The sequence below is a fragment of the Aedes aegypti genome, chromosome 2, assembly GCF_002204515.2.
Source record: "Aedes aegypti strain LVP_AGWG chromosome 2, AaegL5.0 Primary Assembly, whole genome shotgun sequence".
NCBI classification, from domain to species: domain Eukaryota; kingdom Metazoa; phylum Arthropoda; class Insecta; order Diptera; family Culicidae; genus Aedes; species Aedes aegypti.
Genome location: NC_035108.1, coordinates 286,322,573 through 286,348,919, shown reverse-complemented (window position 1 = coordinate 286,348,919; position 26,347 = coordinate 286,322,573). Strand labels below are relative to the sequence as shown.

The following is a 26,347-nucleotide window of genomic DNA, read 5'->3' as shown; positions in this document are numbered from 1 at the left end:
ACCTTCCAGCGAAGAAGCTTTGGTGCAACCTGAGAAGGGAAGGCATTCACAACTCATCAAGTGCAGAAGAGCTAAACAGGTTCTTTTGTGAAGGCCATCGTGAATTAGGGAACGTGGAAGAGCTCGACACGCAAAATGAGCCAAACCACAGATCAGCTGTTGATCGCGGTGCAGATGAATTCAACTTCTTTCGCACAAATGTTAAAGAAGTTTGTCGAAAAATGTTCGAAGTCCGTACAAATGCTACTAGTTACGATAGCATCCTGATTTCGTTTATCAAATTACTGTGTCCCTTTATGCTGCAACCACTCTCCCATTTGTTCAATGCTGTTATCGATTCGAATTCCTTCGATTCCTTCGCTATGGAAATCAGCCATCATCACACCGATCCCCAAAACAAGCATTCCTTCTCTACCCAAGGACTATCGTTCTATTAGTGTTCTTCCAGCAATTTCAAAAGTGCTGGAGAAAATCCTGCTGAATCAGATCACTGAACATCTGTATAATCCCAAATGTCGTCTGTTGGATCGTTGTCAGTCGGGCTACAGAAAAGGATTTGGAACTACAACGGCTCTGACGAAAGTGGTTCACGATATCTACGGCAACCTTGACAATAACCGTTGCACTGTTATGGTATTAGTGGACTTCTCACTAGCATTCAATTACGTTTCCATCGTCTACTGCAAATCAAACTCAGTGAAGAGTTTAGGCTCTCAGAATCTGCTTGTGGACTAGTTGCATCATTCCTCAGTCAGAGGTACCAATCTGTTCGACTGGGGAACGAAACATCAACTGAACGTGAAGACACCGATGGCACTCCCCAAGGATCCTGTCTCAGTGCACTCTTGTTCAGCCTTTATATTAACAGTCTGCCCGTCGTCCTGAAATGTAACTATCAACTGTACGCAGACGACTTGCAGGTGTACATCTCGGGACCAGTGAATGACATTGGCGAGTTAATCAGAACCATCAATGACGACTTTGACGCTATCACATGTTGGGCCACTAGAAACTGCCTACATCCGAATCCGAAGAAAACTAAAGCTATTATCTTCAGCAAGACTGGTAGTTTTGCACCACAAACAGATATAGTCTTTAGCGGAGAAGTTGTACCATTGTCCGATGCAGTCACCAACCTTGGACTAGAAATGGATAGAAATATGGCTTGGTCCCACCAAGTTAATTATGTGACTCAAAAAGTCTACAACACCTTGAGAACCTGGCGCACTATTTTTCCTCTTTATACCAACACGTCGGAAGCTCGTTCAGGCCGTAGTGATGCCTATATTATCATACTGTGATATAGTGTATTATCATGGCTTTTCTGGAGCACTCAAGGAACAGCTCCATCGTTGTTTTAAATCAGCTGTACGGTTTGTACATGGCTTGCGACGTCGAGATACCACAATAGCCATCAGAAACACCATTCTTGGTCATGACTTACCGGCAAATTATCATCTACTCACTTGCAGTTTTATGGAGCGAGGATACGATGGTGACCTACCGGATTACATCCAAGACCTCCTGCTACAGGGACAGCAACAACGAACACGATCGTTTGTAATACCCAGGCATACGACAGTAAGCGGAAGAAGTGTTTTAATTGCTAGAGCATCCTGCTGGAATAGTTAACCGATAGAGATTAAACAAGAACGAATGTATTTTAAGCACCCGTTTCCTTGACCTGATATACAGTATGACTAACAGGCTAACGTAAGCAATAAAACAATAAATTACACATTACAACAAAAATAAGCCGATTCTTCCTTTTTTATATGGCAAGATACAATATTATGAACATCGAAAGTATTATGAACTTTATTGATAAGTAATCTTTAACACATAAAGTTGAAATGCTATGGCCAAATAAGCATAAAGTTGGAATTCTATTGCCATACAAGCTAGTGAACTTGTATGCAAGTTGACTGACATCCCGAGCATAGTCCAATATATATAAAAAAAAACATATCCTGTTTTTAGCATCAAGTTGCTGTCATAATTTGATATCAATGTATCATTATTATATTCGTCATATTTAGTTTTCGTTTTGCTATTTTTTTTTTTTTTTGACATCAACATTACAGTTTTATATAACATTTTTTTTTTTGAGTGTTTCATCTTTAAAAGCTATGATAATATAAAAAATGATGCATTCATTATGTCGCAGGCTTGTTGCAATATAAAAATACTATGAATATCTCGGTGAATTACCAATTTGCTGTCAATTATAGCAGAAACGGTTTTCGATTTGCTCTCACTGACAGCAAAAATAGTTTTCAATTGGATTTCATGGGAACATTTTTCTGCTCTCAGTTTTGATATTTTAACCGTTAAAGCGACCAAAATGACAACAAACTGAGTCATCCAATTCCGCAACATCACAACAACAAAATTAGTTTTCAATATGACCTCAAGCTTTGCTAGGGATGAAACCTTTCAACACGAATATTGCAATTTTGATATTTTGTATGCTAGACATAATATCAAAATTGCAATATTCGTTTTGAAAGGTTTCACGCCAAATTAGGTTTCGTATGAAGTTTCACAACTTTCGTTTAGTTTAATCGTTCACAGCACTGTAATTTCTGTGTATCGTATCATTTCGTATCGCCATGGAAATAGTAGTTTACAGAACAAGTTGCAGAATGATGATTTTTCCAGCACGAGTCGTAAATTTATCCTACGAGGCTTGCCGAGTAGGATAATTACGACGAGTGCTGTAAAAATCATCATTCTGCAACGAGTTGCGTACAACATTTTTTGCAATTTCGTACACTCAGGCAAATTGACTATCGATAAACATAGGAACGCCTTATGAAAATTCGCCACAAGGAATCGGGTTGAAATTCATAAGTTTACCTTGTGAAATCAATATTTCAAAAATAATTTTCGCGGCAGCATGACCTTGCGACCGATAGGCTCGTGCGTAAACCTCGCGCCTATCTACGCTCTGGTGTGGAGTGATGCTAAAACGATACATAAAGCGTTCTTACTGCGATAATTGTTACATCTTTAATAAGGTAAAATGTATGAATTTCGATAGTCCAGTTCGCTGCGTGTAGAAGATCACTTGAGAGTATCAGAAATTATATCGGAATGCATTTTGTGTGATGATTCATTGCACAACTCAAAACAGTTGCGTAATGAGAAATCGTTGCGTAATGAATCATTACAGCACTTGTTTCAGTTGCGTAATGACAATTCCCGCACTCCATACTTCAGTGCAGGAAAGTAGGCCGTTTCAAGGCAGATGATGAAAAACATCCTATTACGATGAGAAATGGCAAAAAAGTTTGTACCGCATACCCTTACCCTCGGGAAACAGCGAGAAACGATTTTTGCTCGGGTGGAAACTTGCTGGCTGGCTGCACGGAAACGAACAACTTTGGATTAATCATTGTGCGGATTTTGTCGTATCCCCGCGCGCGCGATTGCAAGCATTCCGGAAATGGTTGCAATTTTTCATTTCATCTCATCTGTAACAACCAAACCCAAAGACGACGAGCACGGCGAGGACGAGGACGACGACGGCTGTCGTAAATCTGGCGCACTATTTTTCCGCTTTTCTTAACTTTTGCGCTACGACACGATGTTCTTCTTATTATACAGCTGGAGTATGTTGGCTGAGCGGATGCTCCGTTTGACAAATTGACTCCACAATGCTGTCGTTTGGCGAACGGTTGCAGAGTTTGGGGATTTTTGCCGCCCCTTGTGGGATGAAAATTTGTTTTTCCTCGACAGGAAGATTGGAGGCGAAAAACGTCAAATTTCCTGTGAATAATAACGACTTTGATGTTGTGGCTGACGTGTATGCAAGCATGCCGAGGATGTGTTGGTGCTATCATTAGTCTTGGAAACTGCATGGACAGCATTATGGTGACAAAGTGAGCTTCGTTTATTGAGATGTGAATAATTTCCAATTGCTCATTCCACGACGACGACGGAAGAGAATCAATTTCTAATGGTATCGTTTACATTGTATGAGGTTTTAATTGGCTTCGTAGTTCTGCGGGCTCATGTTCAAAAAAGTGTGTAATAAGAAAAAATAATTGTCAGTTTGGATAATATCGAACCTTGCAACTATGTAGTTACTTTTTTTAATTACAAGAAGTATCCTTTAACTATTATAGATCTAGCTCTAAATTGCATTCCGATTTCCGATCGTTGACTTCCGCTGCTGCTTGTAAATGTTAAAAATAAAATCGGAAGTAGTGCACTGTTCATATAGTTCAGCTGATGGGTAATACAGCGCATTACTTCCGACAGTATAAAAGCGGAAGTAAATTATTTGACCAATTGACTTGGTGTGTTTCAATTTTCACCCAAATGCTGAACAAATCACAATAACTTTCGTAACCATAAACCCCTCTATAGCAATAACAGTTTACTTTCCACAATTTGTAGGTACCATCCTGTTGTTGAATCTGTACCCGCAAAGTAAACAGATTACACAATTGAGCATGCCCTCCAATCACTCAATTGAAAAGTGAGCATTGCTCACCTTAGTCATTCATGACTAATTCCCCGGCCAGTCTTGCAAAAAAGCCATTCAAACATTCTCTGCTAGTCTTCAGCATCACGACAGCACAATGTTCTGTTTCGAACGCTAATGAAATTCTCCCCTCTTGTTCCATAAGGGCGCTGGACGTCATCATTACAATTGACTTTACCTCCGAATGGCGCAAAAGGACAAGACAAGCCACGATGACAACGGCGGTGACAGCGATGAATGGTTTTCTCATGTTTGCTTTTGTTCTCCATCTCTCTCTTGCAGCGGACAAAACGCCATCGGGTTTCCCGGTCATCACTCAGAGCCCCACGACGCGAGTAATTGAAATTGGCCACACGGCCGTAATGCAATGCAAGGCAACCGGAACGCCGCTGCCGAAGATCTACTGGATCAAGGACATGAAACGTGTCGACATGACCAATCCCCGCTACAGCATCAACAGCGAAGGTAAGTTCCGGTTGACAAATTTGAACAGATAGGGCTAGAGCTGGGTGTACGTGTTGTCTTTTTTTATTTAAACGTTGCTTTAGTTATCTTTGACGATAAACTCAATATTTTATCGTTCTATTATTCATTGAACACTTAAGTGAGAAACAAGCATATAGTTGAAAAGTGTTATGATGATTTATTGAGCTTGAGCTTGAGCTTGATTGGCCGCCCGTGGATGCTACTTCAGTATCGCCAGATCAGCTGCACTTACACAAGGAATCAACCGAATGACTGCTTGGGACTAACAGGCATCCTCAGTGTATAAGTGCTGGTGATCTTCTATTTTTAGCGACAATGGTGCCTGCCACGTCAGAATGCAGACCAATGTGGGGAAGGGGGAGGAATTGATGATGCATTATACTGGCTCCCACGTAGACCGTATATACCACTGCATTTAAGCCAGTTCGTGCGGGAGTGTATGGATTGGGGAAAGGCATGGCAGAGAGGTTTGCTTTTGTGGTTAGCAGACTGCCTATGTATCAGGTGTAAGGAAAATAATGCGCGTGGAAGAATGGAAGCGTTAGGGAAACGGTTTCTTGTCCGTCTCGGGTTCTAGCGTTTGCTATGAACGAATAGTTTGAGTGTGATTGATTTAGAATGGAAGATAGAAGCAAGTGAGAGAGATACAACTACAAAGTACGAGGAAAGGGACGAGCCTGGGATTGAACCCATGACCATCTGCTTATGAAGCAGAAGCGGTAGCCATCAGACAGACCACCAAACCCGTCCGAAAAGTGTTATGATGATTTATTATGCCAAAACATTCAAACTACATATGTACTTTTTATAGTTACAACACTAACATTTTAATTATTCTGGTCGGCATCCTCTTTGGATTATATTTAGAATTTTCACAGGATTCTGAATATGACTTTGACCGTAAATCTTTCAAATTTGTTGTCAAAATCCTTAAAATGGTATAAGCCACAACGTGAAAAACACAGCAAAAAATAATAATTTTAATTTGACCCGTCGGATTTTTCCGTATCGTAGTCAATAGTGAAAAGGGCAAATATTTAAAAAAATACTTTGAATTTGAAAGCAGTAAATTTCGTTGAAAACCAGTAGGCAGCTTTTCTACGTAGGTTTGCATTACTTCGACATTTTTACATTCAATTTACATTACATTTTTTTATTTATCCATTTCCACCATAACAATGATGACACAAATAACCTTCTAATGGTTCTCAAAGTATATGCTACTATGTGACAATAATGCTAATGTACAAAACTAACTGTTATAAAATAGCTCAATATATTTTTTTTATCTTTATTAACTGTCACGCTACTGTGAGAAAAAAACACCCGTAGACTACGGTGACCCCAAAACAGCGTTACACGGACTTTTCAAAAAATCATAACTTCACATATATTTGTCCAAATGCTGAAAGTTTTTCACTAACGAAAACATTGTATTCAAACGCATATAGAAAAATAACACACATGGTCGTAGCAAGATAGACGGTCCGTAAGGGGCTGGGCAAAGATGGTCAACCTGAGATAAAACAGCGTTACAATGGTTCAGGGCTCATATCTCAGCCATCACACAAATAAATTTTAGTTTTATTTCACCGTTGGAAACATTTAGGACCAGCACTGCATGGAAAAATAACAAACAGCGTCGTAGCAAGGTAAATGGAGAATGGGGAGCTCCCATTTGGAATGTTTACCAAACCTATAAAAAAATATTTCTGTTCCGTTATGCAATCAATTTTTGATTTTATTTCACGATTCGATACTTCTAGTGTAGATTTTCAAAAGAAAAATACTAAACATGGTCGCAGCTAGGAAATATAGAAGTAAGGGGCTTCCATTAAAAAATTGCCATAAAACTTCAAAAAATCATAACTTTATAATGAACTAATCGATTTTTGATTTTCTTTCACCATTTGAATGCTTAAAGTTATGTCTTTCAAATAATAATATTATACATAGTCGTAGTAAGATATTAGGTTTTTGAGGGGCATTCTTTGTTTATTGTTTTTTTTTTGCCTGGAAATAAAAAAAAAAGGGATGACGTAGTTTTATCTCGATAAGATTGATTATAAAAGTCTTGTTAACAAATTGGTATAGAGGTTCACATTTTTGAAAACACTCTAAACTGATTTTACCCTAAAACTACAAAAAAAAACCTATTTTAAATCTGTTTGCCTATGGCTGAAAATTCAAAGCAATGGCATGTATTTTTTCGATATACAATTGATTGAAAAAGACAAGTTTAGATGTTAAGTGTATAAATAGCAGTTTTTAATAACACTCAAAATTCATTTTACCTGAAAAGCTACGTAAAGTCCTGTTTCATAAACATGTTTAATTGTAAATCGAAATTCGGCAACGGCATTTAGTTTTTTCTTCATGAAATTGATTGTAGAAGTCAAGTGAACATGTTTGAGAAGAAAGAGAAATTTTTGATAGCACTCAAAATTTATTTTACCTAAGAAGCAATGAAAACCTTTATTTTATGAATCTGTTTGCTAAAAACCCAAATTTCAAAGCCATGGTTGTGTGTTCGGCATAAATTTACTTATAGATATGGAGGGATCATGTGTGAGTAAAAAAATAAACTTTTGATTACACTCAAAATATATGTTATCCCAAAACCACGAAAAAATATTTGTTGTACCTGTGTGTCTGCGGGGGGGAGGGGGTGGCTTCCTTAGCCAAGTGGTTAGAGTCCGCGGCTACAAAACAAAGCCATGCTGAAGGCTGCCATACGATATACAGTGTTGGGCAAAACATTTGCAACTTTTTCGATTTTCCATACAAAATGACCAACTTTGGTAAGCTTTATCTCGGTTATTTATGGACCGATTTGAATGTAATTTTGACCGAACATCAGACATAACTTAAATTTTAACATATAATTTTGAATATTCTTTTTAATCACGAGTTTATTAGTAATAAGTGTTAAACTAAACTGTAATTTATGATAAAAAATTTAAAGCTATTTATCTCAAAATCCGATACACAAAAACAGTCTTCAGCAAACTTGTTCATCTCGTTCAAATCTACAACTTTGCTGAAAACACCATGAAGCTATTCCTTCAATATGTTTAGTTAAATCATTTATAAAAAAATCTTTAAAAAAATCACTATAGTCAAACCGTTACTGCTTTTGAACTTGTGATTGGAAAAATCACTCAAAAATATATGTTGAAATTCAAGTTATGTCTGATGTTCTGCCAAAATTTCATTCAAATCGGTCCATAAATAACCGAGATATAGCTTACCAAAGTTGGAAATTTTGTATGAAAATCGAAAAAGTTGCAAATGCTTTGTCCAACACTGTACGAATGCGAAAATGGCAACTTTGGCAAAGAAAGCTCTTAGTTAATAACAGTGGAAGTGCTCATTGAACACTAAGATGATGAGCAGGCTCTGTCTCTGTGAGGACGTAAATGCCAAGAAGAAGAAGAAGTGTGTCTGCGAATTAAAATAGAAAGCGATGATATCTAAATTTTCAACATATATGGGTATTAGAAATTAAGTAAACATGTTTGAGTATGAACACGCAAAATTTATATAACATAAAATTCTTAAGTTCTTAGTTTTTTCAACATTTTATCTACTGTAGAAGTGAAGTAAACATGTGTGAGCAGAAATAATAATTTTTGAGCACACTAAATATTTATTTTATCGAAAAACTACTAAAACTCTATTTCCAGAACCTGTACTTTAAAAATAAAGGGGATGACATGAAGTTTATCAGCATAGAACTGATTGTTGAAGTAAAGTGAGCATGTTTGAATATAATTTGGAAATATTGATTGCGCTCAAAATATGCATGTACGAAGACACTTCGTAATCCGGGAAAGAGCGGCTATTCAGCAAGATCATACTGAGAATCTGATTTCAAATCCCATCGGTTTAGGATATGTTGGGTTGAAACTTTTCTGGGTTTTCAAGGGTATATAGTATCTTCGTACTTTTTCCACGTAATAAACAAATGCTAAAAATGATCAATAATAAAAATAATAATAATAATAATAATAACGAATAATAACTGTGAAAGCGCTCATTAGAACGCTAAGCTGGGAACATGCCCTGTCCCATTTGGGACATGACGCCAGAAAAAAGAAGATGTTATTCCTTTATGTTTTCCGCCGTCTTTCTATTTGCCAGTGGCGCCTCAGTTGTCATTAATTTTTGTTAATGTTGTTTTCAGTTATGCAACGCAACCCGACAATTGCTGAACGACTGACGTCATCTCTTCGTAAATGCGAATCGTGTTGAATGATACGTTATAGAGCTGTCGCGCGGTGTTTACATTGTAAAGTGCATTCATACTGTGCTAAACTTGACATAAGTGTGCTGCTGTTCGTAATAAAAATGAGCGATGAAAGTGAATTTGAAGATTTCGATGAGTCAGTCAATTCTCTAGAGGATCAGTACAGTGTTGAGGAAGAAAGTTTTATAGAAGATGAGTTCTCTGGAGACGAAATGGCAACAAAATGCCCTCGAACAAAACAAAGGTTTACATCCAAAAACGGTAATTTACAGAATTGAATAAGTGTTGAAATACTATCTGTCTACAAAATTGATATTGTTTTTAACATATCTTATGCTCTATGTTGCAAATAAGACCCTTGCAAAACACTAGCGTTAGTGGTAATTAATTTGCAAGGCTATCTTTTCCATGTCATTCACCAGCATATACCGAAAAACTCCAAAATGGCGGACGTGATTTTAAACGTGAACGATGTCACATTATAATTATAACAATAAATTATTTTTACTAGCAGCACAAATGTTATGAAACATGTGCTTCTTTTGTCAACATCGGTAGATAACTGAGAGGTAACGACCGCGGCTCTTATTTGTAAGACCAGGCTTGAATTGTACACCGAATACACTTAGTTACACTGTTTTCGATACATTTTCCAATAAGTTCTATCGATTTCTGATCGGATATTTAACTTTAACGCTTAAATGATGTTATAGCATTGCATACCCTTTTACGTGAATTGCAACGAGACTTTTACATATGCATCTAAAATGAAGGGATATAAGGTAATCTGGGGTAATATGCACCTCTGAGGCAAAGTGACCCACAATGATCTTTAAGGCTATTTGCCAAGTAATTTTAAATAATATTTCATCAGGGACTGATAATAAGGAACCCCAACATACGAATAGACAAGAAAAAACCGCGGAAAATGTCTCAATTTTTCCCAAATATTCATAAAAACCCTAAAAAGTTGTTTTGCCTCGATGGTGCATATTACCCCAGATGCCCCTAAAGGATCCTCCCCCATTACACCGAGTTCCATTAACCCAATACGCCTTTTCTTTTTACCATTACTATCTAATGCCTGATCTGCCCATAACTGCATATTTGTCACATTCGACATTTCTGACGATTTCGAGTTTATACAGTAGAACATCATCAAATCATAAATACTTTCGACTAACTTAAAAAAAATGTGAGATTGTTCTAGGAAGCTCGGAAAAAATACCAAGTTGTTTTGTCACATTGCTTTATATAACCGCACAACACTCACTCTGAGATTATACGTGGGCCTCGTAATGTTGTGGCAAGGAAATTTCTATCGGATTTATTTTCTGACTATTCACCCAATATGTGAGATGAGTTGTGCAAAATTTCAGCTTCATATAAGCATTCTTGAGTTTTCGGTTATTTTTTGAAATTTGGGGCCTTTCCATACTGACGAGAAATTCACACTTGGTACTCCATGTCAAATGTTACAAATATGCAGTTATGGGCAGTGATGCTTTTCAGCAGAATGTTTGCGATTCCTTCTTTTTCTTCTTCAATTTACCTGGGGTATCATTTCTCATAGCACAGAGCCTGCTTCTCAACTCAATATTCTTATGTTGACTTCTACAGTTATAGACGGAGAGCTCTGTTTGTTGAACCAATTTTGCATTTGTATATATCGTGTGATAGCACGAATACGCTCTTTGCCCTGACCTGCCAAAATAATGTCCAACCCGAAAAACCCTCGACCGGCGGTATATGACCTTTGGATAATTTTCTCTCGTCAGAAAACAGAGATTTATTTCGTTTTCAAGTATTGCACGAATAAAACATATATGAATACAAAACGATCTACTTAACTGTGGATAACATATTTAATAATGATTATCTACTTGTATATAAACCTAATAAGCCGAAGATCCGAATTGTTGGCAGATCGTCAAATGGATTGCTGGTATTGTTCGTCTGGAATAACGTGCGATTAAATTAAGAATATATATAAATTCTGTCATTACAATACAATAAAATTCTCACTTCAAATGTTGTGTGTTTAAAATTAACACTTACATTATTGTTTCGTATTTCAATTCATTATATGAAAAGGTATGGTTTGGACCAAAGGTATTCCATCGCAAAAGATAAATTCGATCGCCAAAACAGATCCATCTCTAACAGAATACAGTCTGGCAGCAAAAACGCCTGAAGAATGTTTCAAGCTTTTTATTACTCCAGAAATAGTTCAAAAAATCCTTAAATTTACGAATAAACACGCCTCGGACACGAAAGACGTCACTTGGAAACCTCTATCGGAAGCTGAACTTTGGGCATTCATAGCTGTGGTAATCACGATTGGATACGAGCGACGGCGAAAAGTAGCAGTGGACCGACTTTTCACCTCAGATGCTCTGCATAAACAAGCAATTTTTTCTACCATCACACTCTTAAAAATAATGAGATTTACTTGTGACGTAAACCTTATTACACTTATTTTTTTTGCAACTTAAACACGAATATGACTTAATTATATGCCTCTTTAGACGTATCCTAAAACCTCAATGTACATCAATCTAATTTTACATGAAAATAAAAAATGAGCGCTATGTCTTTGATTCTAGGTGCCCCAAGCGTAGAAAATTGATCGCAAGAATTAATGTTAAATCATTTGAGACGTAAACGCACATGACTGACGACATTGTTGGCGTCATCGTGCTGATAATATAATTTGTTTTCGAAAGGAGTCAGTGAAGGACGTTGCGAGTGAAGTGGACTAGGAAAAAGATCTATCAAAGATGTTTTAGCTTAACAGCATTACATATTTTGGAATATTAGTTTTGTATCACTATCCCAAATGCGATGGGTACGTGATTCGTTTAAATTTGTGATAAAAATTAGTGCTGTGTGGTGTGGCGGTTCAAATGCTCGGTGTTTGGTCGACACTTTGGTGAACTGGATATCGATACAGACTGCGACATTGTTTGAAGTGCCAAAACCGAGAATAAAGGGTGAGAAATTTCGCCGATTAGATGGTAAGCATTCCTTTTCTTCGGAATTTCTAAAACAATTTGCCAAGTAACGCGAAAACCATCGCCACGATCAGCATTTTCAGTTTTGATTTCATCTGTTCTTGGACCCGCGTCACACAAAAACAAATACACGGCATAGCGTGAAAGAAGATCATTGCATCTTACTTTTACGTCATGACGTGTATTTTTTTGGCTTGATGTGATCATGTAATTATAAGATCGGATGTAAATTTATGTCAAATGGTTCGCTTCTTTTATGTGCATCTAAGTGGATTGAAATTTACACGAAATTTTCGAAGAGTGCATGAGTCGGGATCGCTACTACGCAATTGTCCGAAATATTCGGTTCGACGATAAAACAACTAGTCCAGAACGTATAAAGCAAACTGGAGATCGTGCCGAAGCAGTAAGAGAAATTTTCGACAGCTGCAACAACAACTTTTCCAAGGCTTACAATCCCTCAGAGACAATAACTATTGATGAACGAATGGTTCCGTTTTCCGGAAATTGCGGAATGTTAGTCTTCATGAAAAACAAGCCGGGAGCAAAGACTGGCATGAAATTATGGGTAGCTGCCGACGCTAAAACCTCTTATGCTACATACATTCAACTGTATTTTCCAGGTAAAATAAGATTCTGTACATTGTAGTATCACCAATTTTGAATTTATACTGTTTATTTGAAATATTATTAAATTGCTCAAATTGGTGGGTGTAAAATGAGGAGCCCAAACGCAAAGAGGTGTAATTGACATTTTGGACAGTTTTGAATTAAGTATACCCACTGAAAATTTGTACTGTTTCCAAAATTTCCTAGTGTATTTGAAGCGAATTTTTCTTGCAAAAGAAAAAAAAACATGATTCGTAGAAACTTGGCATATGATATGTGCAATCAAATGTACAAAACTGATCGAAATGTTAAGGAAAAATCATATAAAAATGTTTTTAATGCGAAAAACAAGGAATTTCAATAAAAAATAACTATACAGCCATTCCATGAAAAACCGATCTAGTAGGTCACCGAATTCCGTGAAAATTTGCTATTTTGTTCCTTATCCGAAATAAGGATACACGTATTTTTGAATTTTTTGATTAGGGTGACCATTTCCGAAATAGGATGACCAGAAAAATCGCGATTTTGCAAAATTTTTATTTAAAAAAAAAATATAACTTTTGAACAGTTTACCCGATTTTCAATCTTTTTGGACGAAATGAAGGCTAAAGATTTTGACTTTTCAGGAAAAATATAAAATTTCACAAAAAGTGTGTTTTTTACATGAAAAAACTCGATAGTTTCCGTTTTTTCGTGTTTTGAAGGTCTTGGGACCAAAGGGGCTATTGCTGTTCTCATTTTTTCTTGAAAGTTCAGAAAATTTTACGTCTACTGTTAAATTTTCAGCGATGTATGATTTTTAGTTTTTGAGATATATTTTTTTGAAAATAAAAAATCATTCATTTTTTATCAGCACACACTGTAGGTCTCAGTGCATTAGATTTTTTTATTTAAAAAAAAATCAGAATTTTTGAACAGCTTAACCGATTTCCAATCTTTTTTTATGGAATGAAAGCTAAAATTTCAACTTTTCAGACAAAATTGAAAAATCTGATAAAAATATGTTTAAACGTGAAAAAATATAAAAAATTTTTTTTTTAAATTTTCATATATTTTAATGTAAAATAAATTTTTTTTCAAAGTTTTCTATTTATTCTGAAAAGTTGAAATCTTAAGCTTTCATTCCATGAAAAAAGATTGGAAATCGATTGAGCTGTTCAAAAGTTATGATTTTTTTTTAAACATTAAAAATCCAATGCGCTGAGATCTACAGTGTGTGCCGATGAAAAATGACTGATTTTTTTTTTTCAAAAAAAATTATCTCAAATACTAAAAAACATACATCGCCGAAAATTTGACAGTAAACGTAAAATTTTCTGAACTTTCAAGAAAAAATGAGAACAGCAATAGCCCCTTTGGTCCCGAGGCCGAAATAACGGAAACTATTGAGTTTTTTTCATGTGAAAAACACACTTTTTGTGAAATTTTATATTTTTTCTGAAAAGTCAAAATCTTTAGCCTGCATTTTGTCCAAAAAGATTGGAAATCGGTTGAACGGTTGAAAATTTATAATATTTTAAAAAATAAAAATTTTGCAAAATCGCGATTTTTCTGGTCCCCCTATTTTGGAAATGGTCACCCTAATCAAAAAAATCCAAAAATACGTGTATCCTTATTTCGGATAAGGAACAAAATAGCATATTTTCACGGAATTCGGTGACCCACTAGATAGGTTTTTCATGGAATGGCTGTATATTGACATTACATAAGCAGTTTGATTTTACTGTAGTGATCCTAACTATTGGAAACACTGCGAACCCGAGCAATGTTGACTAACAACCGCATAACGCATTCTGCGTTATAACTAATTGATGAAGAAATAAGATATAAATCGGAGAGACTAATTAAACATAGTCTGTTTCCATGCGACGTCATAATTTGAGATTCTTAAGATACAATTAATTTTAGTTTTTGTTATCATGTTTGTTGAGTTGCCTGCATATTTGATTTTAAATTTGAAAACCTTAGTTTGTAAGGCATGCTAGTTATCAGGCAACTTAATGTATTCTCTAAGTTTAAGCTAAGTTAAATGAGAAAAACTTTGCTCGGGAACACTAGGCACATCGTTACAATGTGATGATAAGTTAGATCCTGCCATTTGAAGCAATTGAGAAGTTTCCTATAAGGGTGAAGGGTAATATAAATGAGTAAATTTTCATTCTCCTTCAATTAGGGTCACATTTGCTGCGAACTATGAACCACCATTGACAAAACGCACAAAACGACATAAAACGGAAGCTCCGAAAAAACCTCGTGAGGAAAATCAAGGAATGAGAGTGGTGCTAGACGCTGTCGATAATGTTGTTGGCACCGGCAGAGAAATCGTGACCGACAATTTTTTTACAAGTTATGCGTTAGCAGATAAGCTACTTGAAAGGAATCTACACTTAACAGGAACAATGAGAAAAACACGGCTTGAAATTCCTAAAGAATTGATCGGGAGGAACATTAGACGATTAACGTATATCATCAAAAAACATTACTAACCTCGCATGTACCAAAGAAAAATAGAGCTGTAATTTTTTTGACAACTAATCCAGAACTACAGACTGAAGAAGAGGATAGCGGCAATATCAAGCCGCCCGTTAATCTGCATTACAATACCGCCAAAGCAGGCGTAGATAACCTGGACAAAGTTACCAGGGAGTTTTCATTTGCAAGGAAAACCTCACGCTGGTCGTTGCGACTTGTGTACGATCTTTTCGAAATAAGTGTATATAATGCATTTATTATATACACTCTGAAAAATCCAACAGCAAGAACCACTAAGCACAGTCGCATCAACTTCATGAAGCACTTATCCTATGAGTTGGCCGCAGATTATGTAAGGATTCGAGCTTGTGAAGCAGAAAAAGGAAATATCCATGCGGAACAAAAAAATCATTATAAACTATTTTTTGATGCCCTTACAAATCTGCAAGATGGACACGTGGAAGGTAAGGTTATTGACGATGTTAGCTTAAATATGGCTTACATATTTGGAAAAGTTATGGCTATTTGTTGTTCTAATACGTGAAAATTATTATTGTTGATCGAACTTCCATTGCATGGAAGACTATGAATATCCTCATTCTCGTTTACAGCGAATTCAACTTTCGATTGGATTCCATTCATTCGAATCCATGGCCCATTTGATTTTACTGGCGTAAACGAAAATTTCGATCGAAGAACATTCGAACATAAACAAGAATAGGAATTATAATCGACTTTTAAAGTATGGTGTCTTAAAATTATTAATATTTTGTATTTTAGTCAACGAATTTTTGCCCAATACTAGTTTCGAGCATTTACCTCATCGGTGACTCCCAAATATATTTAAGACAAGTTTATGTTTAACTGTTTTATTTATTATAGAAGTATTGTTCCAATAAGATCGAACTTTTCCCACATTACTTTATATGAAATATGAAATAGAATAGATTACTTACATATTTTAAAAAATACTTTCAATCTTCGCTTTGGATTTCAGCTTCCCACCCAAGATGTATAACCTGCAACAAGCATGAACCTCTAACGACATGTATTAGGTGTGAATCATTCATTTGCGATAAACATGGATACGTCAAGACCGCATATGAATGTTATAAATGCCAAGGAGATCCTATCCAGCATAGGCAGTACAAAACCACAAGTTTTTGTTATTACTGTATCGGACACAATGTTCGCAGTAGAGTTAAGTGTCATAATTGTGACACATGCTGCTGTTTGAAACACCGTGTAGAGCTGAAACAAAATGTTTGCAATTCGTGTCGATAATATAGTTGATTCATTAGATAGTTTTTTTCACAAAAACTTCAGAGCAGAATAAGAATAAACAACAGAAATTATCAATAATGACAATATGTTTTCAAAAGATTTTTCATCATTGTCGCTGGAAATTTGCAACTCTCGTCTTCGGTAGAGAAAAAGCTCAATGGATTTTGAATAAGTGTTTAAGCCTTTGGATAATAAAAAATATATTCTTTCAGTTTGGAATCTTATATTGTTATTTATAGTTAAGTAATTTTTTTCAGTTACAAATCAGGATACTTTAGCAACGGCTTACCTAAATTGAATATATTTTTGTTTGAAATGATTATTCGATGTTCCAAATATTGAAATAGTAAATACATTATTTTAAGCATTGCATAGTTTTCTTTTTTATATTGGCACGTTTTAAAAGAAAATACCTCCATTCTGAGACAAAAAAATCTGATAAGTTTGGTGTGCATCAATTAGCATGGAAGAAGAAATTTTACACTTTTTTCTAATTATCGAAGAAGATTATGATTCTGAATTGAGAAATGCTTATGTGGAAGATAAAACCATTTCTCCCCCTTTTGATACTTTATTCCTAGCTACGACCATGACTGATGATAACTTTCAAATCTGATGTGTTCTAGGGTATGACTACTTTTGCAGACAAAACTGTTTGAATAACTGTGTATTTTTCCCTTCCCATCAATCAATCGCTTAGAGCCCAAATAATACTAATTTATTATTTTTTTTACTAATTTATTATTTTTTTAGACATAAAACATAAATCAAAACTGTTATATATGTAAGATTTTTCTCGTTACACCCCTTAAAAGCCTAATTCTAAGCTTTCAAATTGTAAAAGAAAATTGAAGCTCAGTGAGTTCATTGTGAAGTTATGATTTTTGAAGTTATGGGGAAATTATATAATGAGAGTCCCTTAACACTGTTTTCTCTAGCTACGACCATATTCATTTTTTTTAAAGATCTGCACTGAAAGTGTCGAATCGTGAAACAAAATTAAAATTTTCTTGAATAACGCACCGATATATTCTTTATAGGTTTGGTGAACATTTAAAAGAGAAACCCACCATTTTCCTTATTACGAACATGTCGGATATTTTCCCCTGAAATACCAGCGTTTTTGATGGTGAAAGAAAAATGAATTTTTATTGTCTGAGAGCTGCAATATAACCTCTGAACCATTGCAACGCGGTTTTTTTTTGGAAGGCCCGTTTTTACACTCCCCTTAAGAAGCATTGTAATTTGCTACGACTATGTAGGATATTTTTATTAATTACTTATAATGTCAAGGTTTTGAACTATGAAAGAAATTGGAGATTGAATGCCTAGTTCAAGAGTGATGATTGTTCAAAATTTGTTGACCGTTAATTTGTGGCACCGTTTCCTGGCAGCTAAACAGTTTCTTAGGTAAAATATATGTTGTGTGTAGTAAAAAAAACTGTATTACTTCTTAAACATGTTTGCTTGACTTCTAAAATCAATTTAATGTTGGGAAAAAACAACATACTGTCACTTTGAATTTTGATTTTAAAATATATATGTTTATGAAATATAGTTTACCTATTTTCTTGGGTAAAATAAGTTTTGCGTGTAATACAAAAATTCTATTTCTGCTCAAACATGTTAACCTAATTTCTATAAGCAAATTAATTCGGAAAAGCTACATGCCATCGAATTGAATTTCCATTTATAGACAAACAAGCACATAGAATAGGGTTTTTCGTAGTTTCTTAGGTAAGATAAATTTTGAGTGTTATCAGAAAATTTATATTTCTCCTCAAACATGTTTTTTTCCTTCTATAAGCTGTATCATGCCGGAAATAATATTTGTTATTGCTTTGCATTTTGATTTACAGGTAAAAAAGGCTAATGAACTAGAGTTTTAGCAAATTCTTGGATAAAATAAATTTTAAGTGTAATCAAAAACTTCTATTATTATTCAAACATCTTAACTTGACTTCTACAATTGATTTACTGTCAAAAAAAATGCGAGCAATTGTTTTAATTTTAAGATACAGGCAAATAGAACAAAAAAATATTTTATGTTCTTTTTAGTTAAAATTAATTTTGAGTGTTTTCAAAAATGTACACCTCTATTCTAATTTTTAACTAGATTTCTACAATAAATCTTTGGAAGATAAAGCTACGTCATCCCTTTGATTTTTGATTCATAGATTCATTTTGATTTATAGGCTAATGGAAACACGAAGGAAGTATGCCCCTTAAAAACCTAACATCTTGCTACGGCTATGAATAGTATTATTTTTCTCTCAAAGACACTACTCTAAGCATTCAAATGGTGAAAGACAATCAAAAATCGGTTAGTTCATTAAAGAGTTATGATTTTTTGAAGTTAAAGGGCTCATTTTTAATAAGTGCCCCTTAACATTGTTTTACCTAGCTACGACCATGTTTAATATTTTTGCTTTGTAGGTCTACATTAGAAGTGTTGAATCGTGAAACAAAATCAAAAATTGATTGCAAAGCGGCGCCGAAATATTTTTTATAGGTTTGGTAAACATATCAAATGGAAGCCCCCCATTCTCAATTTCCCTTGCTACGACTATGTCTGATATTTTTTCTCGAAAGGCTAGTCTTGGAAGTTCCCAACGGTGAAATAAAATTAAAATTCATTTGTCTGATGGCTGAGATATGAGCTCTTAACCATTGTAACGCTGTTTTTTTAAGAAGACATACTTTCACAGCCCCCTCAAAACTCTTTGGTCCTTGCTACGACTATGTAGAATATTTTTATTTATTAGTTGAAGAGTCAAGCTTTACTACTGTGAAAGAAAATTGAAAATCGAATCATTAGTTTCAGAGTAATGGCTGTTCAAAAATCTGTGTAACGCTATTTTTTAGCACCGTATCCTGACAGTTAACGAGATTTTTAGCCCTGGGCTAGTTCATCTCGGGACCAACGGCTTTACTTCGCTTCCGAAGGAAGTCGTCACTGAAATTTTTAGTGACTATCTCGGGGATGGGATTCGATCCCAGGTCCTCGGCGTGAGAGGCGTGTGTTCTAACCACTACACCAGGTCCATCCCCTAGCTCAATATTATTAGGGACGTTTCAAATATGACGTCCATCGTTTTTAGGGATTTCCCCCTCCGTCACGCTTTTTCCAATACCTAATACATGCACTGTCACACTTCCATAGACCGCCCCCCCTCCCCCAAATGATGGACGTCATATTTGGATGATCCCTTATTGAATCAAGAATAATTCCTCGCACACCTGCAGTTTCTAGGTAGTTTATTCCAAGCACTAATTGCTTGGTGCCGGAACGAAAGTTTTAAATTGCCAGAGACGCTTCTGGGTTCAACTAATAATTGTGTTCTTGGTTATCTCGTACAGTGATGACCCGATTTTGTCAGCCCCCGATTTTGTCTATCCCCGATTTTATCTACCCCCGATTTTAGCACCCTTTTTGACCCGATTTTGTCTACCCCTGATTTTAGCATCCTTTTTTGTCCGATTTTGTCAGCCTTACATTTATCTTTATTGTAATTAGACTGAACACGTCTATACTGGCAATATTTGGTGCATAAAATCAATAATAACCTTGGCCGCGTCTATACAAAACTTTGCAATGTTACCGTGGCCTACGGTACATAGAAAATGGAAGTAAAAAACAATGTTTATTTCACAAAATTATAAAACTAAGTCCTTAAGTTAAAATAACACTTGAAATCAGTCGAAATCGTTTTTCCTGATTTTAGCTTTTTCCTGATTTTGTCAACCCTATATGCAGCATGGGGCTGATAAAATCGGGACATTACTGTATATGAAAAGAAATGTTCAAGGTATGACGCAGGATCATTTAAAATTTTGAAAGTTTGTGTACAAACCCTTAATCTTAGATGATTGTTGAGACTACCAGTAGATTAACATATCTAGAAATGTGATCGAATTTTCGAAGATTAAAAACAGAGTAATAGTGTTAAGAGCAAGATTGAAGTTGGGGACGGACCTGGTGTAGTGGTTAGAACACTCGCCTCTCACGCCGAGGACCTGGGATCGAATCCCATCCCCGACATAGTCACTTATGACGTAAAAAGTTATAGTGACGACTTCCTTCGGAAGGGAAGTAAAGCCGTTGGTCCCGAGATGAACTAGCCTAGGGCTAAAAATCTCGTTAATAAAGTCAAACCAACCAACCAAGATTGAAGTTACGAAAGTTGTTGTTAGAAACTAGAGAAAACAGAATGTCCGTATAACCAAAAAGGGGTACAATAAGAGCACGTGCCAGTTGAAATCGAGTATGTCGATGAGTACACTTTCTAAGAGGAACGAGTGAATCAGAGAGCTTTATACACTTTAGTACAAACAGCGTTGACTTGATCATTCCAAGTCAATTTGTAGTCCATTAGTATTCCTAAGTTTTTAACAACATCAGAGTATTCAACGAAATCATTATCTACTTTCACTTTTTGGAGGATTTATGACTTTCATACGTTTGTTGCTAAAGATGATCGTCTGAGTTTTTTCGCATTCAGTATTAATCCATTGTGCTTACACCAATTCAAGATATTTTGAATATCATTGTTTATTTTTTGGACACTATTATTTAAATTATTTATAGATTCTGAAATATATAGTTGGCAATCATCAGCCATAAAGATGAAACTTACAAAAGGACCAAACAAGAGGTAAATCATCAATTTACATAGAGAACAAGAGTGGCCCAAGTATGATTCCTGGGGTACACCACAAGAAACCGATATTTTGCCCGACATCGTGTTGTTAAAATCAACATATTGGGTTTGTTCTGATAGATAGGAATGAATTAAATTGACTGATAATGAATCCAGAATCTATGAATCAGAACTTTAAATTATTACTAAACATATGATGACTAATTGTATCAAATGCTTTGCTGAAATCTGAAAGGGCCATAACAGTTATCATCTTCTTATCTAACGCTTCTCTCACATAATTCAATAATCGAGCATCGATACCAACAGCATTCTCGACAAAAGTTTCTGGAACAAAGTGTGAAATGAAATAAGTACTAAGCGATGCAGTAGTGACATCACCCCCACCCACTTTAGTATTGACTAATCTTTAATATTGTTCCAAAACTGTTTTGCAGAAAAAACTATTTTGAAGTAAAATATTCATGTTTCTTTCGTTTGATTTCTCTATTGGCTTGTAGGCATTTGAAGTTATTCCGTTTTCCACGATTACTTTTATAACGTTTCCAGCAGTCGTATGCTTCACCTCGATTTTTAAAAGCACTACGGACATGGTTGTCGATCCAAGGGCAACTGGGATCTTTAGCCATTTTTTTTTCTTCAAATGAGCATGCTTATCAAGAACAGAAAAAAAGCATTTCGTTAAGGTGAAACAGTTTGGAATCAACTTCTAAGATTGCACTGAAACTTCAAAGGCACAAATCTTGCGAAGAAAACATCCAACAGCAGTGTACTTTTTTATTTTGACTTTGTGCACTAGCAGAAAGCTTAAAATAAGGAGATCAGAAACGATTGCCAACTATTTCTCCAGTTTAGTGTCTTTGAAAACGTGAGTTGGGGCACAAGTCGGTCATTGTTCCGGCCATCTTTGGATTCCAAGATGTTTCACCTTAAAAGAATTAAGTTTTTCATTCACATTTGGGCAGTAGTATAATATGTCAAAACAGCAATCGCATAAATCAGATAAAAATTATCATTATTAATTAATAATAATAATTATTTATTATAATTATTATTATAACAATCTCTAGCCCAGTACACTTCAGGCTTCGATTTTGAAATTTTAAATCTATAGTCCACACAGATAAAATCATGATCACTAATACCACTCAGAGACCATTGATAAATATTGCATATTTTACCAGTACAGTTAACCATTAGTAAATCAATAACTGATGGATGACAACCAGATTTATGACAAGTTGGCCAAGTGTCAATTAGTTTTAGTGACAGGGAACTCAATTGATCAATTAGTCTACGAGTTTGTGGAGAATTATAGTTCAAAATGTTGGTATTGAAGTCACTCATCACTATAGGTTCAGTGGAAGAAATTTCAGTAACAATATTAATTATATCATCCAACTTGGATATATTAACATCGGGAGGTTTGTAGACAACACCACTCACTAGATTAGCCAGATTCAGTTTAATATACAGATAATCGACGACACTGTATTTTTCAAATTCAAACGTAAAATTGAAAATTTGGAATTTGATTTCAAATAAAATGCAACTCCTCCACCACGTGATTTCTTACTTTTGCAACGATCAGATCTTACTATTTTGTTTTCATTCAGTTCGACCGATTTGTTTGTTATGGATGGTTTCAGATTCTACAATTGCTAAATTCTACAATTGCTAAAATTTACATTGCAAGCGTCATGTCAATACAAAAGTATTACATTACAATGGAGACGTGCATGATGTGCATCTCATTCGACGCGATATTACACTTATTTTTTTTGCTGTTTATGGGGAGTATTTCTAAACTTCGAGTTTCTCAAGTTCTATGAGCCCTTTAAACTTATTACCGTCCTTCGTTCGCAAAATGAGTTTTCGTCCAATAGTCTACACTGTTCCAACATAAGCCAACATAAATCTGCGATCTATTTTTCGAAAGTTCTCAATATAAAAATTGCGTGTGCTCTTTTGAATTAAGAAGCCTATTCTGTAAATCGAGCAGATTCATGTGACTCGTCTGTAGTAACTGTCGATTAAAGTAAGCATTACTTACTTACTTATTTGGCTTTATATCAATTATCTTGATAAAGCCGCCCCAACAATATTACGCCAATTCACTCGGTTCATGGCCGCTTCTCTCCATCCTCGACTGTGACCCACGCTCTCCAGGTCCTGGTGTACCTGGTCAATCCACCTAGCTCGCTACGCCCCACGCCTTCTTGTTCCGACCGGATTCGTAGCGAACACCATATTTACAGGGTTGTTGTCCGGCATTCTTGTAACATGCCCTGCCCAGCGTATCCTTCCAGCTTTAGCTACCTTCACGATACTGGGTTCGCCGTAGAGTTGAGCGAGCTCGTGGTTCATCCTTCGCCGCCACATACCGTTCTCCTGCACGCCGCCGAAGATCGTCCTTAGCACTCGGCGTTCGAAAACCCCAAGAGCTTGCAAGTCCTTTGCAAGTTATTTTGCTGTCTGACTGCTACCAACCCTGAATCTGGAAGTTTTGCCGCTTAGAAACAAAAAAGTTATATTTAGGGAAACTTAAATTCGGTTTTTCCGCTCAGATTGATGACTTTAGTGACTTTCTTCTTCTTTCTGGCGTTAACATCCCCACTGGAACAGAGCCTGCTTCTCAGCTTAGTGTTCTTATGAGCTTTTCCACAGTTATTTACTGAGAGCTTTCTTTGCCAAAGTTGTCATTTCCGCATTCGTATCTCGTGTGACAGGTACGATGATACTCTATGCCCAGGAACGTCAAGGGAATTTCCATTACGAAAAGATCCTGGGCCGATAGGGAATCGAACCCAGACACCTTAAGCATGGGTTTGCTGTAGCCGCGGACTCTAACCACTCAGCTAAGCAAGCCCCCCCAGTTCCATATTGGTAGTTTTATATTTGTAATTCTGTAATATTGACCCAAAACCGAGAGAATTCTCTGTCAGCGCCAGTCTCACCTCGCACGTTCTATGTGCAACAAGCGTGCTTCTCTCATGCTTCTCACCACTTATAATCTAAATAAGTTCTAATCTATTTTCGAACATTATTTCCTTTGTATAATCAATTATTCTAGCACATTTTGAAAAGTATATTTTGGACCGTGTAAATGATTTAATTTGACATTCCAACCTTTCCCAAGCCCGTATTATCCTGAGCCTGTAAAGTTTCTTTATTCAATCTTTTCGGTTAAAGAAACGTTCAAACGAGCACCATTATGTTCCATGGCAAGTTTATGCATTATTTATGCATGAAGCTTTCTTTTCTTCTAGACTGCCTATGCTTGTACTTTCACTGGAACCATTTTTAAAAAAGCCATGCGTGTGATGCAGCTAACCGGTAATTTAACGGCCATTACGCATTGTTCTAAAAAACTTTGGATGGGTGTTTGAAGCCGTTGCGGTATAATAAGCCCGTGAACGGTAGAACTCGAATTAATGGCAAAGAGTGGGCTTCTAATGTGTTTTGAAAATTGATACATTTCTAGGACGACAATCATGTCAGATACTTTATTTCTATCACTAACTGATACTAGAAGTAGACCATCAGAATGTACATAATTAGTGTGAAGCAGCAGTTGCATTCCACATTACTATTCTTTACATTCCTGGTAAATGCAGCATTATGACGAAATTATAGCATCCCGCTGTGGACTCCCATTCAAATCATCTCCGACGTGTTTACAAGTCAGCTGGAATGACGATCATATTTATGGGGAAAATCCAAGGCAATAAACGATGCATCCAGTTTCATCGGAAAGGTGTTAAATAATTCATCGCATATCGGTATATTGCTTTTAACAAAACCATCCAAACCATTAAAGCGAGGACAAGCTCGGATTCCCATGCATAAAAGATGAACAATGAAGTGCTTTAGCTAAAACATTCATTCATGTTGTGATGATGATATTTGTTGCATACATCCCACACGAAATCATTCTACAGCAGCCAGCCAGCCTGCAGCTCAACGGAGCGATTCCCAACACGAGCACAAAAGATGAGCTGGAATAGCACAGCCTCTGCTCTGGACCATACTGCAATAGCTGATAAGGATGTAATAAGTCACATGTTGTAGCGTTGTAGTCGTCCTTTGCGTCTGTGCCTTGCCAGCAAATTCTGCCTGCAATTGACACACGACGACGACGACGAACCGGTGGACCCCCCTGGCTATGGTCTGCAAAGCTATTTAACGTCACACTCCAAACACACGGGTTGTGACTTCGCATCATCATTGTCACCGCTCGTTCCAACCGAGAGCTTCCAATATCTTAATCATGCAACAAAGCGCACACCTGTCCTCATCGCTTCTGTCGTCACATCACTTCAAGGGGTGTTGTATAGTTTCGTGTACAGTCACCCTGCAGTTATGGGTACCTCACAGACATGTATCAATGTTGGATTAAAAACAGAATTTCCCATCGAACTTTTTTTCCGAAACGGGGAAATCAGCAATTAGAGAAGATCAGGGAGTCTTGGGATACCGCTGCACCGACGACTTACTTAAACCAGCCCATGTTATGTATGTAGTGCATACAGAATGCTAATGTCCCTTAGGCTCATGCCGTTTTTCCCCGGAAACACCTAGCAGACTTAAACAACGTTACAAGGGACCAGCCTCGGCAAGGCTAATCCTCTGCAGCCAACTCTTGAGCATGCGAGCATGCGATCTCTCATAACAATGAAACGCTGGCAATCGAACACGACGGCTCCCCTGTTTCCTTCACAAGAGCACGATTGCGGCACGCAGGAGATTTTGCGTGCCCGAACCTATGCAAGCATGTCGTGACAGAAACTGAGTCAGGTGGAAGTTCACTTCCCCGTGGATTCTTTGATACCACATTTGGTAATAGCCGTAGGCCCATCTACCTGTAATAGAGTTATCCCATTTCTGTTGCCTACCTCTAAGCGTTATCTCTTTAAACGCGTTGCGGACTCCTCTGGTACCTCTTTAGTTGAAGCATTGAATATCTTCCTTGATGACGAGACCGATGGGTGTCATCCTGGCTATGATGCACAAGGCCTCTTTAAAAACCTTCAGGTATGCGCCTTCTACTCTTAATCACATATACATATACCTGTTT

At 36.3% G+C, this 26,347-nt stretch overlaps 1 protein-coding gene across 14 annotated transcripts in view; it reads left to right on the top strand.

The window, feature by feature from the left end:
• The window catches only part of LOC5566252 (tyrosine-protein phosphatase Lar), a 607,417-nt gene that overhangs the window by 419,473 nt on the left and 161,597 nt on the right, over positions 1 to 26,347 (top strand). For all 14 annotated transcript variants that reach the window (XM_021845273.1, XM_021845268.1, XM_021845272.1 and 11 more), the window contains one exon: positions 4,775 to 4,957. In XM_021845273.1, coding sequence (XP_021700965.1) covers positions 4,775 to 4,957 — 183 coding nt within the window. The remainder of the gene's footprint in view (positions 1 to 4,774; positions 4,958 to 26,347) is intronic.